Here is an 18,633-nt window from a genome sequence, read left to right as displayed (position 1 = left end):
CGGTGTCTTACATGTTCTCCCTGATTGGCTTCTAAGTCGCCGTTACACACCGCCGCAGAGGTTACTGCCGGCTCAGCTTCCTGTGTGGACACCAGTTATTGACTATGACTGCCTGCTTTCATTTCAGGGAATAGTTTCCCTTTAGAGGTCAAAGTCAAAGTGCTTTATTGTCAGTTCTAGAAGTATTAACATCTCAGATAACAAAAAAGAAGAAGTCAATAAATATAAATGTAAAAAAACAAGGCAGGTAACAGATTGAAGTGAGTCCAGTGTTGCGTAAAATTGAAAACAGCTCGATGAACAGGAAAGAAAATAACGACCTAAATGACCTGAGAATCTAAAAGGCGAATGTATTAAATAAGAAGCAGCATATACTGTACGCTCTTTGACCTTTCTTTTTATTGTGTGGTATGTAAGAGTCATCCAGCTGCATGGAGATCCATGTCATCCATCCACAAAGCACCAGAGGGAAATCGGTGTGCAATGAAACTACTCTCTGTCGTGAGTGTTAGTGACCTGGAAGTGAATTGTCTGCAGCTGAGGGGCTCTTAAGGACATCTAGACGCTACGTGGTCCGTACGCTACCTTCTCCACATCTGTCCTGTCATGTTCTACCCTGTTAGAAAAAGATCCATCCTAAGTACTGGGACACTGTACATGTTCTAGTTATTTACTCCCTTTAAGTCTTTCCTGTCTTGTTTATGCTGTGTGGCAGTTCAGGATGGATGCCGTGAAGATCAGTACAAAAAGAGAGGAAATGTGTCTCAGACCAAGAGACCGCAGTTAACGCCATTAAAATTAACATTGTGATTAATAGTGGATGGTTTGTGAGTGGGTGAAATTATAGCTTAGATAATAAATTAGGGGAATATAATGACATTACGTTCTCTAAATTGTGAATTCTCATCAGGAATGAGTTAGCGGACATTTATAATTTTAGTCTGAAGGGATTAAAGATGTAATTTAGGTGTGAGGGGGAAATATCTGCTGCCATTTTTACTTTTAACTACGTGCCGCTGAGATATATTATAGTAATGTGTGATGGGGTGTGGGTCACTAAATCAGAGAAAGTAATTAAGTTAGTTCATTTTAAGATCACTACAGTACAACAGTCTGTGTCTTTCAACTTTGGCTCGTCATCTGCTAAAACTATTTTGTGGTTAAACTGAGCATGACGAGAGGTTAAAGCATGTTACCTGCTGCACCTCTTCCTGGGTGATGGGCTGAGTCTGAAAGCGGGCGTTGGCTCTACGCTGACGGGTGTCCCCTCGAGTCCCCTCGGGTTTGCCCGTGGGCTGGGCGAGGCGGTTGAACAGCGCCATCTTCTCAGACAAACTGAGAGCGGAAAGGTCGGGCTCGTCCGAGAGGGGCTCCGGGCCGCCTGGATCTTTCCCAGCGCTGGGGGCCTGGGCTGGTTTCTGGTGCTCCTGGGTCTCCTTCTCCTGCTCCGGGACTGCAGAGCCAGGCTGAACGCTGAGGGCAGAGAATAAAATACTTATCTTTAAGACTGGGGCATTTTTATTTCCTGAAGTGACGGATAAAAAGCCACTATAGGAGTCTATAGGAGCAGAAACTTGATATTGTTTGTATCTAAGACTTAAAATATGAGATATATAAAGATTTTATAACGCTAAAGATGGCTGCAGCTGTAACCTGTCTCATTATATGAAGTCTTAATGTCGTAAATGTTAATGTAGTCAAACAAATGAATGTGCATGCAAATTCCTCAGTGATAAATAACTGTGACGACTGTGTAAGATTACAGGCACAGGGACGTAAGTAGATCACATATGTCAGATAGTTGTGACGATCTGGCAGCAGTGTGCTGATTTAAACCTGGGGCCTTGTAAACAACCTGCAAGACACGTGACCTCAGACGCGCAGGGGGGCTTTAAGTGGCTCAACCTCTGACCTTTCCTCAAGATACGGCACCTATTTCTTCACCGCGATTCGTGACTTGCATGTGAGAAACCCTGCAAAGAGGGAACGCTTGGAAACTGGACATGGAAAGTTCTCAATGACTTATTGTGTAAACAGCGGCTTCCTTCCCGTATAAGGTACAAGCCGCTAGGAAGCAGAACGTACGGGGTTGGCAGAAATAACGAGGTAAAGTGAGCTGGATGAGCATGTGGGCACTGCAGCCAGGAGAGGGAGACGGAGATCTGCTCGCTGTTGAATTCACAGAGGCAGGCAAGTTTCTGTTGGTTCATTATACTACAGGGAACATTTTGTGTGAAGCCTGTGGTGTCAGGGTATTGACTTTTTAACATTTTCTGTAATTACTTTTCAGTGTTTCCTGTTTTTATTTTGAAAGTTTCTTCCTCTGTGCTTTGTGTCTTGTTTTACTTCCTGTCTGTGCTTTCCCTCCTTTGATTACATGACTGGTTTCTCCCTCAGTGGTCTCACCTGTGCCTTGTTAGTCTTTCTGTATATATAGCCACGTCTTTGTCCCAGTTTTCAGGTTGGGCTAACCTGCTACACTCTGCAGCACCTTCTGTCACCTTTGCTGTTAGTCTTTATTATTATAAACACCCTTAATTCCTGGTGTGTGTCTGCATTTGGGTCCTAACTCCCTGCTACACATTACAACATAAAGTTTAATTCTGAATCTTTTAATTGTTTGATGCTTTAGTAACGAAGAGCAATTGCCAGAGGATTTAATAGTAAATTAATTGGTGCAAATCTTAATGAAGCTTAGGCGAAAGTTCAATAAGGAAGTTCTCCTCGCGATCTGTCCTCCTCTCGCTCGATTCCCTCGTGTTTTCCATTTCCCCACGCTGTCAAAATCTGTCCGTCCTCAGCTGCTACGTCACTACTTTCCTCCAGTGAACTGTCTGCCTGCCGTCTCCCAGCTAATCATACCCCTGACCCTTCTCCACCTCTCCGTGGTCATCCAGCCTTTATCAGAGGTCTCCTTCAGCCACCTGCAAACTTTACCTCCTTCTCCACCACCACCAGCATCTAAACTTCTGTCCCTATCTACCTTCATCATCTGAGTTTTAGCTCTATAACACCGTTCGTGCTTATATTTCCTCAATAAATGTTCATTCTCGATCTCTCCTTATCAAACTGAGGTCAGTCTCATGTTTTCCCTGAACCCAGATCATTACCTTCTTTAAGTTTTCATGCATGCAAAACATATGAAGCAAGGCCACATAGTGTAATTTAAGAACATGCACATATAGGAAAGCAGCCAGCCAACCTGATGCTCGTCATGCTTGTGCTCGCCACCGGCGGGCTGGGGACGCGATTTACATTCATATGGACGCTGACAGGTTGTGACGATGTGGCAGGATCACTTAAAAGCGGAGAAAAGGTGGCACAGAAGGAAAACAAAAGTGACATGTAGAAAATGCAATGTTGACAGAAGTGTCTGAGGGGTGTGGCAAAGCAGGAGAGACATGGGGGGAAAAAAGATAGGAGAGGAGGAAAACTCAGCTAAATAAGCTAAACGAAGAATTACCTCGAGGCGCTGACTACCTCCTTGTTGGTGACTGGTTGGGTGTGTGAGCGGTCCTGAACTTTTCTCAGACGTCGTTCTATGGCAGCGTTTCGCGATCGTGGTTTGGGGACATTTCCCTCTGATGTTCTTTCCAGCTCCTGGAACAATAAGTCAAGAAAACAAAAGTACCTCAGTGTTTCAGTGTTTAAGCACAATCGGGTATAAAATATGGCACCTGAAATTAGACAAACGTATCCGTAAATCTGAGCCAAAATGTTCACCATATTAATCGTGTGTTGTGATGTAAATGTACACAAAGCAGGAAGTTTACCCTGAAGAGAGACCTCTTGGCAGCCACACTCATCTTAGCTCTCTCGTCCAATTTTTCCGCATCTAAGGATTAAAAAATAGAGAATCTTGTTCCATTTCATCAGCTCTGGGCAAATGTCTTACGAAAACTGTGCACATACAGTTTGCAACAGGCTGTACTTACCCTCAGCATCCTGTAGTTGTGATGGGCTTAGACGGGACCTGCAGAGAACATCAACACACATTAAGAATCAGCTTTTTTTTTTTTTTAAATTGACCACATGCGATCATGATGTGAGCCCCAACATAGGACCGTGCTCTGACATCCAACTCTGTGCACTTTTTCTTTGCAAACAGAATCATTCCAACAAGCTCCTGCAGATTGCCACAGAGTGCGTCTGTACCTATCAGACTCTAGACGCTCTGCAGAGGTGATGGGCTGGGTCCTAAACCTCTCCGACATGCGACTGTCCCCCGGGGTGAAGTAGCGTCGAGGCCTCCGAGCACCCCTGTCCCGGTCGCCGTTGCTAGCTGGATCTACCTCCATAGCCGAGAGATCTACTTTAGTAGTCTCGCTTTTGGGGGGCGGCGGATCAGATTGGAAAGATTGACGAGGACAACGAAGAGGAGAAGTAAAATAATATTAATGATGGTTGGTTTCGATGTCGTTTTAGCGGTTTAACATTTTCAACTCAAACACTGATATTGTTGCACAAGCTGAGCACAAACAAACTGCAGCCTGACTTTGAAGAGCCCCTAATTAATGTTAACATGCAGCAGCAGACAACTGTCTAAGGATAATTTGCAAAAAATTATGTTAACTTGTGCGAGTAAATTAAGCTCAAAGACTAAATTTGCAAACACTGCAATAAACACTGCACCGTGACACATATCATGCCACAGAATGACACACATCAGCTTGGTTTCTTGGCCCAACACAGCTTTTTAATGCACTGTTAGACAATTACTTAGCGATGCAACACAGAGACCATGCCAGTGGACCTACAACTCAGGTTTCCGGTTGGCATTCTCCAGATAAGAGTGTCGGAGCTGTGCTACTGACACCCTTGTGTCCAGGGTTCCCATCTCCCCGCCGTTAGCCATCCCCGGAGGAAGGACAGCCCTGGATGCTGCCTCTCTGCCGGCAGCTGCTCTCTCCATGCGATACATGGCCGAGTGCTGGCTTATACCTATATCTGACATGGAGCGGGTTCGTATCTTGTGTTTCGGCCCTCCGCTCACCTCCGTGTTTCTGTGTTTGCCTTGAAGCAGAGAGGGGCCTTTCTGGAGGTAGACGGCTGAGTCAGACCTCTGTTGCGCCAGTGGGTCCTGCTGCTGCTGCTGCCTCTGAGGCTGAAAGCCTTCATCTAGCTGGGGGTGCTGATGTTTTCTTTGGGAGTCTTGCTGCTGACTTGGAGGCTCCTGTCTTTGCAACCTGTACTCCTGCTGCCTTTGAGACTGCTGTTGTCTTTGACTCTCCTGTGGCTGTCTCGAGGGTTCGTACTGATGCTGCCTTTGAGGATCTTGCTGTTGAATCTGAGCGGCAGACTGTCTCTTTCTGGGTTCGTGCTGTTGCTGCGTGAGGGGCTCTTGATGCTGAATTTGGGGCTCTTGATGATACAAAGGCTCTGATGGTTGATGCTGCCTAGGCTGCTGGCGTGCAGACGGGTGGGAAGGCTGCATAGATCTAGATATTTTCTCTTCTGGGCCGTCATGGCTGGAGATCTGCTCTCTCACCCTTTCTCTGATTTTCTCGACAGTTCTGTCCCTCCCCCTCTCCCTTGGTCTCTCCCGATCCCAGTCTTCCTCGCCTCGACTCGCCCTCCTCTGTTCTGGGCTGTTCTGCCAGTCCATGTCTTCATACCGGCCTCTTTGAGTGTCATCCACGCTCTTTTCCCTTCTGCGAATCTCTGAGGGCAACACAGCTTTCCTGCTCTTTAGCAGGCCCTCTGTATGGGCCTCTTCCTTCAGGGCCTGCCTTGCCTCTAATCTTGCCTCCCTTTGGGCGGCATAGATTTGGTCGGCACTCACTCTTCTTCGTTGTTGTGCTTCAGAAGGTCCAGAAAGTTTTGCCGTCATGGCCAAATAGGGCTGCGAGTCCACAGCAGGACCGGAGTGTTGGTACTCAGAGCTGGAGGGAGCGTAGGCTGTTTGCCCGTGAGCAGGTTGGTGGCCTGGGCTGGGCTGAGGCTGGGGGACAGTCCTTTGTTGGGTGGGTTCTGAGTGCTGTGGTGTATACTGAGCAGCGGTACCCTGAGTACGGTGTCTGTTAGCCTGGTGCCTGTCTGGACTCCAGTCAGGGGGCCTCTGGACAGTTTCATCCCTGGGCAATCGTTCCCTTACTCGGATTCTTTAGGAAAGGAATGCATAAGGGACACTGAGTTTCCAGTTCAAGACTTATGACCCTGTAAAAAGTCATCTAAAGTACATAGATCATACTTTTCTCCATGATACAAAAAAGTCATACTATCCAAATAGATCGTTACAGTAGTGCTCCACTCAAAAAATCTTGTATTGTATATCCAAACTAGGGATGTCCAGATCCAGACTTTTTTTAAATGATCGGATCGGTATCAGGCATCAACCAAGCCTGATCTTTTGGAGTCATTGACTGCGTTTACGTGGTCTTTAGTATTCCGGTTTTGAGGCTTATCCGGGATATGGTGTTCACATGGAACACAGAGAAACCCGGTTATTCATATCCCTGTATGCATGATAAATGCCAGAAACCCGTTTTCTGATCACCGCATCCTATCTGCGCATGCGCGTGTTACGTCTTTTTCAATGTTTTCCAACGCGACCTAACTTGTTCAACAGTGCGAGGTGGAAAACCAGCATCACGTAGCTTTTCCGCAACAGACTTGAATATGTCGGCATTTCTGTGTTTTCTGCCATCTAAACACGTAGTTATGTTGAGTTCTTTCATTATTTTAAGGCAAAATTCAGTCTCTTCGTCGCTCCAAAAGTTAGAAGTTCTCGTTGCCGCCATGTTGATTGTATATCTGGTGCGTCACTGGCGTCACTCGCGCCTGCGCAGACAGTGGGCAGCCGTCAGAGACCGGGATAAGGTGTATACATGCTCCAGTATCCCGGCTTCTATCGGAGTACTCCAGGTGGCAAAACCGGGTTTCTTGAAATCGGGAAATGGGCATAACCCGATTTCTGAATTCGGGATATGCTGTTTACATGGACAAACACAAAAACGGGATACTTCAAAATCCCGATCAAAATCGGGATACTAAAGACCATGTAAACACAGTCATTTATTTTATGTCTGCCATAAACCAAAACCGCCATGCCGGTAGTGTCAAAACGTCTTCTTTCTGTTCTGTTTTAACGGGGCCTGGCTGACGTCAAAGAACCAAATCACGTGACTAAACATGTCTGCCGTGTGGAAGTACTTTACTCTGGAAAATGAAATCAGTAAGACAGCAATTTATAAATTATGCAAGGTGGATGCTTGGCGAGGTGGTAGTGGGAGATTGTCATTCAATACTACTGATTCTCCAGAGATTCTCTAGAGGCGACGCCGAAACAACAACAACAACAAGCACTGAATGCTGCGTTTAAAAGAAGAAAAGAGTTTCCTGGAGACTCTTTACATTCCTGGAGACTCTTTACATTCCTGGAGACTCTTTACACTCCATTAGCTTTGCCAGCCCTATTTACTGTACTTGCTACAGCGGCATGGTGCACACATGAGCTAGGAGAACACAAGTAAGATAAGAAACGCCTTCATTTTGTGTATTTAAGATTGGATCAGGACAAGGATATTGATCATTAAAAGATCGGGGAGCAAAAAACTTGATCGGGACATCCCTAACTGAAACTCTGATTGGCTTTTTTGTACGTGGCCAACAAGGCATACAGCTTTAATCTATTGTAAGTACTAGCCTTTACTTTAAACTTAATTTAAATCCCACTAAATCCAACCACACATTATGAAGCATATACTGCAGGGAAGATTTACAACATGAGACTATCACGGGACCGGCTTCAGCTCGCAAATCCTGCACTAGTACGAGGAAAAAGGTCAAGCAGCAGCACGTCCTGGGTTTAAATTTGAGTCGCACTCTCTCTCTCTCTCTCTGATGTCTCCAAGCCAAAAAAAGGAAGTAAGTAAACTATTTTCGTCTGCAACCTTGTGACCCCTGGTAGCCAAAGGTTGCACTAATCTCATTGTAGTGCACTAAGCCAGATGTAATTTATGGGCTTCTGCTTTATCTGACCTGGCATGGAAAACTCAAACAGTGCTCGAGCTACACGAGTATACACTAATACTAATAATCATAAGCAGCTGATAAGGACAGAAGAGGAGTCAAAGCGGGTGGCGTACATGGGGATTTTTTTATTGGCTTGTCATCTTTTTTGGGACGTTATATTTAAAAAAACAGCCCACAGAAAGTACCTTGTCTGTGAAAATGGAGCATCAGAAATGACAGATAGAATTGTGTCTGATTAACACTTGGACTAAGTTATCGCTGGCCTGAATTTCACCTGTTCATTCAGCTCAAAGGCTTGACGTCGGCTCTCATCCTATCAGCCAGTCAGCTATGTCACTTATCTGGGCCACTGTCCGCCCCAGGAATATATGTATGCCCCAGAACTTAAAACTTTAATGGCAACACAGCTCGGATAAAAATCTCTGCTAAAATGTTTCCCTCTGGACTTCTTGGAGCAAAAAAAAACAAACATATCAGGGGCTCTCATGGGGGAAAACGAATGTCTTACGCAACAACAACATTGTTGTCACTGACCCGCTACAAGATATGATTTCTCAGGGGAGGGAGTGGGTGGGTGGGTGTGAGTGGAGCCTGGCTGACAAGTGCTGAGTCAGTGGGCCCGCGACTGACTGGGTCAGGGTCTGGAGCTGACTAATGTTGACACCCCATCAACTCCGCTTCACTAACACCACTCAACTGCTCATGAAACCTGGGCCACACACAGCCGCACGACTTTTAACAAGAAATGTAGTTGCAGGGGGAAGCTCCTGTACTGGTTTTTACAAGAGTTGTGGCTGTGTTTAGAGACAGACAGCCGAGCAGTAATAAGACGCAGGTTAAGTACTTTCCTTGGACATTTTATTTTAGAGATTAGGTATCAAACCACTGACTTTGTACTTTGTTATTAAGATTTTACTGCAGTAATTTCACTAGTTACAGAAAAAAAAACTAATGAAAATTAGTTTTAATGTTTGGTAAATGTTAAATTATGGGACTACGTTAGGAATGAAAGATTGTCAGTCGAGAAATTGTTAAAATACCAAACAACTGTTAAGTGGGAAACAACAGTTAACCAACTAATAGAGGGAATCATTATTGAATGAAATGATAAATGGTTATACAGTTGAGGCGCTTGTCCACCGGGAGCATGTTTCTAAAAGTTCAGATTCCTTTTGCTAAAGTCTGCAGCTTTTAAAATATTCAAAATACTGTCTTTTTAAGGACTTAAACACTTTATTTAAGGCATTTCTAGACTTTTTAAAAGCAAAAGTAAAATGAGTGTAACGAAAATAAACGTAAAAACACATGTACCCGGTGGACAGCGAGCGTCTTCACACTAATGGCACCCTGAGTGGACAGTACCTTGAAGGCCAGCTGGAGATTGTGTCACTCTCAGAGTCTGTGTTGAGAGACCAGTCGCTCTTTGACAGCGCGGCCAGGCTACAGGATGATGACAGTGTTAAACCCTGAGGGATAATTTCTTTATTTGATTATTTTACTTTTTTTTTTTTTTTTAATGATTTTCAGGTGAGATTTAAAATAGGTTCCTTCCTTTACTTAACATCTTCAGGATTTTAATAGAAGGCTACGCACCAAGCTGCTGTTTAATCAGATCGACCTCTTGGGGGCAAGTAGGGGAATCATATCCGCTCCTAAAGCCAACCCTCAAGCGTTCCCCCTTCGCCCTACAACCTTTTACACGATGAGCTTCCCAAAGCACCTTTCTATGTGAAACCAGAGCAGGGCAAGCGTGACACAGCTCGACCCAGAAAGTCTAGAAAGTTCCCAGCACTGGCACAGCAATAGAAGAAGCAGGGTAGCTAGCTAGCTAGCTCAGTAGCCAGTGGACAGTCCAAACTGCATAGATTCATGAGTTGTGGAAAGCTAAATAAATGTATATTTCCGTTTTAATTATTTGAATTTCTTCATCCACGAGTATTACATTAACAAATAATGTGAATTTTTTTTTTAATATTTTGTAGAAATGTTCAATTTAAACTAATTTCAAACTTGAATGGTTTAAATTCACTGGGACTAGCTGAAAAGTACTTTAGACACAAAATCAGACTTTTCAGGTGAAGATCCCCTGATGCACTGTGGAAGTATTGTCTGGTGCATACAGTAAAACTACTGTCAAAAATATTGGAAAGAACTACTTCTTATGTACAGTATACCAGCAAGAAAAACGTGTGTGTAAAGTCACAACATTCCCAAAGAACCAAATAACAAAAAAGTACTTTCCGGATTCTATTGCGGCGTCAATAATTCAATCTTTATGTGTATTTTTATGAGAAATAATGTGCAAATGTATATATTCTGGAAGTTATTATTACCATTCTCCTGTATCAGATGCACTTATTCTTTTGTCAAAGGTTGATTTTAATTAAGATTTTGTTCTCGTTTAAGTTTGCTGTTCTGTGAAAAAGCTCTAGGGAAAAAAAATATACAACCTTGATTTTATGTGTTTTGTTAATTCTCTAACGAGGTTTACTTACCCCTGTCTGTTCAGGATGCTCTGGGCCTGCTGCTCAATGAATAAATCCCCAGGTGAGATGCCATAGCGAGTGGAGGGCAGGGATGCCCGGCGGGCGGTGCGAGGAGAGCTGGGCACCGCTGCAATGCTGTAGTCCCTGGTGGAGGCTGGGCTTGGCTCCTGAGGGGCAGCGTCTTGGTGGTGGGGCTGGGGCGGATGCAGCTCTTGGGTTCTGGATCTAGAAACGACTGTGCGTTCTTGAGCCCCTCGCCGGTAGTTCTCCATGTTCATCGCTTTTTCCCGCTCTGAAAATCTACTTGGTCTTTCCTGAGCGGAGGGAGGGGCTTGTGTGGAGTGGGCAGGGCTTGATGTGGTAACGGGTTCAGGTTCTGGGTGAGTCCTCATGTAAACCTTGCCCACTCCGGAGCGGTACGGCCCCCTGGGGTCCCGTCCTTGTGCCTCAACCTCCGGTCTGTCTCTGTCTCGCCTGCCAGCGGTCTGTCTGTCAGAGACGTCTGGATCGCGTCTGGAGCGGTAGCGAGGTGTGTAATCGATGTCTGCCTCCTGATCCAGGAGGATGCCGTAACGCTCCGACAGCTGGCGGCGGCGCTCGGCTTTGTAGCGGGCGATGCGTTCAGCCTTAGAGCTCAGGCTGGTGTTTTCGGTGGGACCAGATGTGGGTGTTGAAGAGGTGGATAATGTTACTGGGTCAACATACATCAACACTGGGTCCGGGCGGCTGCTGCCAACGCCACCTTTGACATGAGGTGATCTGTCTGGAGATGACACCTGCTTCTTGGGTGCCTCCAGCTCGTCTCGACTGTAGCGCCTCACTGTAGAAAATAGTAGAATCTGTTTATCAGCAACATTAATTGACAACCAAGACATGCCACATTCATGCCACACAGAAGATACTGTAATTGTCCACCTTCAAGCAACAATTATAACTGGAAAACATTCAAAAGCTCAACAACATGCAACTTCATGAACAAGGGATGCTCAAAATGTTCAGTAGTGTCAATTAGGGATGTCCCGACTGATATCAGGAGATTGGTATCGGGCCAATCCAATCAGTCAAGGCTGCCAATAGTCAAAGAAGAACAAGAACCAAAAGAGAACAGGTTTTCTGGAGGTATTTAAAACCGTATCGGGACTCAGATTGGCAGATTAAAAGACTAGTATTGATCAGGACATCCCTAGTCCAGCACTGTTTATCTTTGCAGTGCATCAGGTCATGCTTACCCATCACACAGGGCTCACAGGGGTCTGAGGCGCGGGTGTACCGAGGCGGATCCTCCTCCAGCATCCTGTTAGCCACCAAGCCACCGGGCACCAGGGCCGGTGGTGTGTCACTTTCGATCCCCTCCAAGCGCCGGGCTATCCTCTCCTTTCTAACAGAGACAAAAGGCAGATGGTAAAAGGTTAGCAGGAGTCTAAACCGAGGGAAGGCTCTGAAAGTATTTAAACAAGGTAAAAAATACCTGTTCATTCCCAAATCCTTTGTGACGGCTCTCTCAAAGACTTTCTTCAACTCTGAAACTAAAATCACAAACCAAAATTAAAACATTTTATAGTCAAAACTGCAAAAGTTAAACAAGTATTTGTTTTATTTTGTATTGTTTAAGGGATTTGAAACGGTGCACACCTTTGGGAAGGACGACCAGAAGTTTGGCATCTGTATCAGAAACGCTCTTGACCAAGGCGGTCTTGTCATTCAAGGAGAAGTCACTCTGAAAACTGAAGCAGAAAACAAAGTCACACACCTTCTAGCAACTTGAATTTTAATGCATGAAGTTAATATAACCAAATGTGAGGAACAAGGACCTCTCATCCTCTCTGTTTGACCCCTTTCACTCGTTCCTCTCAAAGATTCTCATCTGCTTCTCTCAGATCTTGTCAAGCAATAAACGTCTTGCATCAATTAAGAAAAGGTCTCTGTTACTAAAATTCAGATTTGTTCAATGTGTGATTGGTTCTTTAGAGCATCTTCCTTCTACTCAGCGATTAAAGAAGCACAGGGAGTTGATTCCTCTCCTCGCCTTCACCACAGCTCTGCCTTAATTGACTTGTCTTAAAGAGATGATGACAGGTAAAGGTGAAGCTCAGCTGGTGTCACTTCTATTGAGATCCAACTTAAGAACTAGGTCACGAAATCCTGACTCTCATCCAAGTGGAAACCGACTCTAAAGCCCCAACGCTAAAACCACCCGGAGGAAAGACAGTAAACTAATGCAGGACCGGGAATTGTACACAGAAGGAGGTATTACGGCTCTAATACCGTGTGAATGAAAAAGTCCCTTGGCAGCATAATCTGTTCCAGGCATCTCCAGCTTTAAGCCCTTTACTAAGCATAAGCTAAAGCACTCAAGTAAATCTATATGCTTACTTATGCGTATTGTGATGACAAAGCAGAATGAGAGGAATGTAAATGCCACATGTCATTTCTGTAGCTACACTTGGTGCCGAGTGAGATTTGGGCTTTTTGTCGACGTCTATGAAAACATAAAAAAGACCCTTTTTGTTTCTTACTCACCTTAAAGCTTCTGTTGGCAACGAGATTGAGTTGCAGAGTTTGGTGGGAGGTTTAGATCCAAATCCTGAGAAGAGAAACAAGATTCAGATAATAATACAGAAATCTAGGTTCCACCTTTAATTTCAACTCATGGGGAACCGGACATGGGCCTTCTGAGGGTGTCCTGTGGAGTCCTGCACCAGGACGTTGTAGTAGTGGGAGCTTTTGGGTCGAATTGAAAGAAGAGGCCTCTGTGGATCAGACTGAGCAGATACTCAATCAGTTTAGGATCTGGGGAGTTTGGAGGCTGGGTCAACACCTTGGATAGATTTTGTGGTATGGTGAGCAACAATGTTTAGTTGGTACCGACACCATGACAGCTCCTCAAAAGTGAAGCCAAAGCCAGAAGAGCTTCCCCCAGTGGCTGGCGGCAGTATAGGTCATTCGCCACCACCTCCATGTTAGTGGAGTAGTTAATATGATGGCGATGTATGTCTTTGACACTATAATCCCGAATGCCCCTGCTCACTCCTTTCCATGATTTGTATTGAGAGTAGGACATCAAAATAAGCGTTTGTCTGTTTATAACCTACAAAATGAGTAGTTGTGCTGTAAACTGTGCCAACCGACCTTTTGTTCTATGAGATTGTAAGTGAATAAATGTAAGAGGAAAAAGCTGACCAAGTCTGAATACATAATAATCCAACATTTCTTTGTAACCGGTGGAGGAAGAGCAGAACGCAGAATTAACAAAACACGGGTCATTGATGACATGGTTCCACACTCAGACAGTACTGCACAGACTTTGGCACCAACGTGGCAAGATGGCGGCGCCCGTACCCCTGTGATTCTAGCCTCAGTTTGACCAGTGGGAGGAAGTGGAGACACGTCATCATACAGTCTACGGTTGTTACAAGTCTAAGTAACATCCACATGAATGCCAGGACCAAAGGTTTCCCAGCAGAACATCGCAATGTACCGAGACAATCAATGTTGTAATCTTGTATGTAAACGTATTCATACGTATTAACATCTATATATGTACAAGTGCAGAATTGTTGGTATCTGTACATAATAAATACAACCGAGACTCAAAATAAGACTCATTTTTGGTTGCTAAGCAAAGCTACACCATTTTCGTATTGCGTGAAAAACTGCTTCTGTCTGGGTTTTTGTCTGGGTTGCAGAGTAAAACAGTGGTTTAATACCAATACAAAACCTAGATAGTTTTATCACTGATGCTCTGCCATCCTTTAAATTTACCACTAAACAGTACCACAACAACTAAACCCATTACACAAGCCTGAATGAATTTAATTTTGAAAAATTGTTTATAACCCTTAGAAAGTATAGCTCCTAGTGTAACTTATAAGTGATATATTTTTAAAGTGTTTAAAGCAAATTTGAACTAAATAAAATTTCCACTTTTATAGTATGCTGAGGTAAAAAAATACTGCCATACTAAACAGTTATTGCAAAGAACCTTTTGCTCTTTTCTCACAGTAAACACCAACAATGTTCAGTTTGGTTCTCACAGGAAATTTCCAACCTCACTCTGAGTCACCTGTCAAAAAAAAAAAAAGATCTTCAGAAAGTTCACATCCAGTTCCCAGCTGATAGTTGACCCTCTCACTCTCATGTCACAGCAACAGCAGCCCTGTTGTAAAGTTGTATCCCAGTATAGGAGACAGATCATGTTTCTGCTCCAGACGCCTGCAGAACACCTGACTTATTTTGGCCTCCATCGGCTGTGTGGCAACACTGCAGCAGGGCAGAAAGATGTGGTAATAGAAAAAGTCCCAGCAGCTGAAGCGACTTCAATAAAAGGATATGTTTTGACCTTAGAGCGGCGTACACGTGGGTTGGACATCTTCCTTTTATAAACGTTTCTGCATAAACACAATTCTCCATCAATATGCTTTCCTCAGGATATTCCTTCACCATTGATCCTGGACTAACAAATGGATCTATTTTCACATGCTATCAACGAATGCAGTAACCTTTAGTGTAATCCTGTCACATCCACAAAAGCTGAACATTTCCACAGCCCACAGGAATCTTGCGGAGGTGTATGTGTACATATCTGTCCATTTATTCATCCGTCTGTAACTTCCTCTGGTGGAAAGCCCCTTGCACTGATGCCAGTCGGCTTTCCTTGGATACGCCTGCAGCAGGTTGTCAACACAACAAGCGGCCCGGGCTTCAAGACTGGCAGAGCCAGAGAGCAGCTTAGGCTGCTGACAGTCGCAAGGTGAGCGTGGTGAGGAGAGGGATTTTCTAAAAATATTCAGAGGTGCAAAATAGACTCCCAGAGTGAACTGGGCCTTCTCTTTCCACACAATCTGTGTTCAACATGATCAGCGCTTATCCAATGGATGTTTGTGAAGGGTATTTCATCAAGATTGGACTTATAAGAAGGAAGAAGGGAGGAGACATATGTATACCACATAGCAGCACCCACCTATCGACTATTAAGTAGTAATGACTCTAGTTAAATAACAACGGCATTCGCTGCAGTTTATGTGCAAACATTCATGCCTGTAATGACAGAAACACATCCAAAAAAGGACTAGACGGGGATGACTAACTCTCACACAACTCATTTCTTTCAATCCAACAGAGCAAACAGAAGCAAAATCAACAACTTCAGTTCTCCCTCCCCCACTGAACCACTGACAGCCTACATCACTTTGCTAAGTTGGGAGCTAAATTTCATTTCAAGTGGGTTTTGAAAGTCAACCTGAATCCAAATCAATCCTTTCCCCTTCCACAGGCCTTACCTTGGCCACAGGGCTGCACATGGTTCACATGGTAACTAGAAATCCATGGGTTTCGAAACATATTTAGGGAGGAGAACAGAAAGATGCCCTGCAGCTAGACGGCCCCTCTGGTCACGACGGTGGTGGTGGTGGTGGTGATGGTGGCGGACAGCAGGAGTGGCAGCGGTGGAAATGAGGGCTGCCGTCGGCAAGCAGGCAGGCAGGCGACGATGGAGGTGGCGACACAACCCGCACACACGCATGGACAAGCACACGGCAACAGCAGAGCGACTTCCACAAAGCAAGCTGCAGCCTACACAGACTGGCACTCGCACAGTATGTGTGTGTTGGTGTGTATGTGAATGTGTGTGTGCGTGCATGCAAGAGAGCTGAGAGAGAGAGACAGCACAGCAGGGCGCTAAAGCAGCTCAGAGCCCTAATCAGATTACAGGCAGAAATTAGCCTTGATGGTAAAAAACCCTGGAACAGGATTGGAGGAAGGTGCCAGCAGGACTGCAGGGGGTGGTACTGGGTCCAGGGTGCTACGGGGAGTCAGACGGGTGGCTTAACACATGCATACATCAGGCACGCTTCTGCAAACAAGTCCGGGTGGGATGACACTTCCATAAAATAAATATTACATGAATATTATCATCAATCTGTCAGATGGTTTGGTTGTGGGATCGTCATTACTCTTTTTTTTAAATGCAGTTGGGAGTAAAACAGATCATAAAATACGATTCACTGTGGTTGTAAGGCCCTGACAGACAGCTCTGCCTTGATGCTATCTCTGTCAGTGTGAAAGACTACAGCATCGGTAACAGTATTAGTAGTATTCTGTAGTATTTTTCCTAATATTTTGCTCTTAAATTCACTATATAAAATAAATGTTTTGGCCACATTACAATTTTGATGGTTTTTAAGATACTAGATTTAAAAAACAGCAATAACAACTGGGAGATTGAGATTTTCTTGTGACAACTCAATGTTCTGCTGGGAAACCTTTGGCCCATTCATTGGTGTGGATGTTACTTAGACATGTAGCACCCACCTAGACCAGACCAGGCACCCCCACCCCATAGCAATGACACTCCTTGATGGTAGCAGCCATCCCCAGCAGGATGCAGCCTGACACATGAAGAACAGCACAAGGTGTTGACCTGGCCTCCAAATTCACTAGATTCCCAAACTGATCAAGTATCTGTGGGATGATCCACAGAGGCCCCTCCCCTCAAAGGCCCCTCACTATCAACATCCTGTTACCAGACACCACAGGACACCCTCAGAAGGCCCATGTCCATTCTCTGATGAGTCACAACTGTTAAAGTCCCCTTAATGTCCAGAAACACCATACTCAAGGTGTGAATGAGGGTGAAACTTTTCGGCGGGTGGCTGATGGTGTCTCTGTTCATAGAAGGGTTTTACAATATGGGTCCCTTTATCCTCTTTCACGCAATCTGTCTTCTGAAAAAGTGATGAAATGTTTTAAAGATAAAAAAGAATACACGCAGCTGCCACACTCTCTGCCACAAGTTGGCTCGAGCTTCGAAATGCAGACATAATCACACAGAGCGAGTGCAGACACACTAGATCTAATAAAGGACAAACGGCACTTGTGTAAACCATCACATCATCGTTATGAGCTAGGGCGAGACAAGCGAAGAAGACGGTGAAGATACCAGCACCCACACAGACACAACCCTGACCTTAAACAGCTCTACAGCTGACCACTTGGTGAAATAACACATCCAAACATACGCTGCGAGAAGAATAACTTCCTCAAAAACAAAGGTATAGAAACACAAATTAGCTTGGTTTACTGACAGTGATAAAGCTGCAGCAGATGTGCATTCATGCACTCACACCACCTCACAACCCAGAGGCAGTTCTTTAGCCACGAAGATGTCAAGAAAATTAGATGTTTCTAAATGGTTACAGATTATATTTCACTCATAATGTTTAAAATGTGTAAAATGGATGTATAAATCTGCAGCAGGGCGGCACAGTGGTGTGGTGGTTAGCACTGATGCCTCACAGCAAGAAGGATTCCATATGGGGCCTTTATGTGTAGAGTTTGCATGTTCTCCCTGTGTCTGGGTGGGTCCTCTCCGGGTACTCCGACTTCCTCCCACCGTCCAAAGTCTCTCGGTGTTTGCCCTGTGATAGACTGGAGACCCCTGTCCAGGGTGTACCCTGCCTCTTGCCCAATAATAGCCGGGATAGGCTCCAGCCCTCCTGCAACCCTTCACAGGACAGGCAAATGAATGAATGAATGAAATCTGCAGCAGTACACAGGCTACAAGTTTGTTGAATATCACTCATGAAAACTGCTATAACGATCTGCAGAAAAGAGGCTTCTAGTCACAATTGCACGGGTCTAATACAATAAATGATCTTTTTTTTTTGTCAAGGTCGACACAAAACCATAGCAGCTCCTGGAGAAAGCATGGCCTAAAAGGCAGCCTGAACTTGTCCTGCCCACGATGTATTTATGGTGGATAGTTTGGTCCGGAGTCACTCCGCTGGGAACTGATTATGAAAAGATCTGACGGGCCAATCAAATATTTGGGCTGGCTTTACGTGGATAAAGTCATTGGGTTATCCAATTACATACAGAGTTTTACTTCATTGTTTCCTGCGAAGACAGAAAATACCTGATCATTTTAACAGCGACCTCATAGAAACCTCTACACTCGCCACCAACTTCTGGACTCCGTCTTGTTCACTCACACACTCCCTCAACTCCCTCCGTGTGATGCTTTTTCTCACCCTTTCACACACAAACTGCCCCCACCGCCACCTTCCCTACTCTGCCTCTGCTCCCTGTAGACGCCCCTAATAAGGCAACATGTGTTGTGAGTGGCTGCCTCGGAGAGTGGTCATCCTGTCAGCCGGCAGGCCAGTGTTTACCAGGG

General features: G+C 44.9%; 1 protein-coding gene across 1 annotated transcript in view; it reads right to left on the bottom strand.

The window, feature by feature from the left end:
* svilb (supervillin b) overlaps window positions 1-15,865 on the bottom strand; it is a 37,320-nt gene extending 21,455 nt beyond the window's left edge. The window contains exons 1-15 of the mRNA XM_084546190.1: window positions 15,740-15,865; window positions 12,981-13,044; window positions 12,093-12,184; window positions 11,929-11,986; window positions 11,690-11,838; window positions 10,470-11,280; window positions 9,337-9,414; window positions 4,758-6,101; window positions 4,156-4,326; window positions 3,936-3,973; window positions 3,774-3,835; window positions 3,464-3,600; window positions 3,203-3,298; window positions 1,197-1,473; window positions 12-80 (exon numbers count right to left, since the gene is read on the bottom strand). Coding sequence (XP_084402316.1) covers window positions 12-80; window positions 1,197-1,473; window positions 3,203-3,298; window positions 3,464-3,600; window positions 3,774-3,835; window positions 3,936-3,973; window positions 4,156-4,326; window positions 4,758-6,101; window positions 9,337-9,414; window positions 10,470-11,280; window positions 11,690-11,838; window positions 11,929-11,986; window positions 12,093-12,184; window positions 12,981-13,044; window positions 15,740-15,800 — 3,507 coding nt within the window. The 5' untranslated portion in view covers window positions 15,801-15,865. The remainder of the gene's footprint in view (window positions 1-11; window positions 81-1,196; window positions 1,474-3,202; window positions 3,299-3,463; window positions 3,601-3,773; window positions 3,836-3,935; window positions 3,974-4,155; window positions 4,327-4,757; window positions 6,102-9,336; window positions 9,415-10,469; window positions 11,281-11,689; window positions 11,839-11,928; window positions 11,987-12,092; window positions 12,185-12,980; window positions 13,045-15,739) is intronic.
* Window positions 15,866-18,633: the final 2,768 nt, after the last annotated feature.

This window comes from Chelon labrosus (assembly GCF_963514085.1).
Source record: "Chelon labrosus genome assembly, chromosome: 6".
Lineage (NCBI taxonomy): Eukaryota > Metazoa > Chordata > Actinopteri > Mugiliformes > Mugilidae > Chelon > Chelon labrosus.
This window is presented reverse-complemented; position numbering and strand designations above follow the sequence as displayed.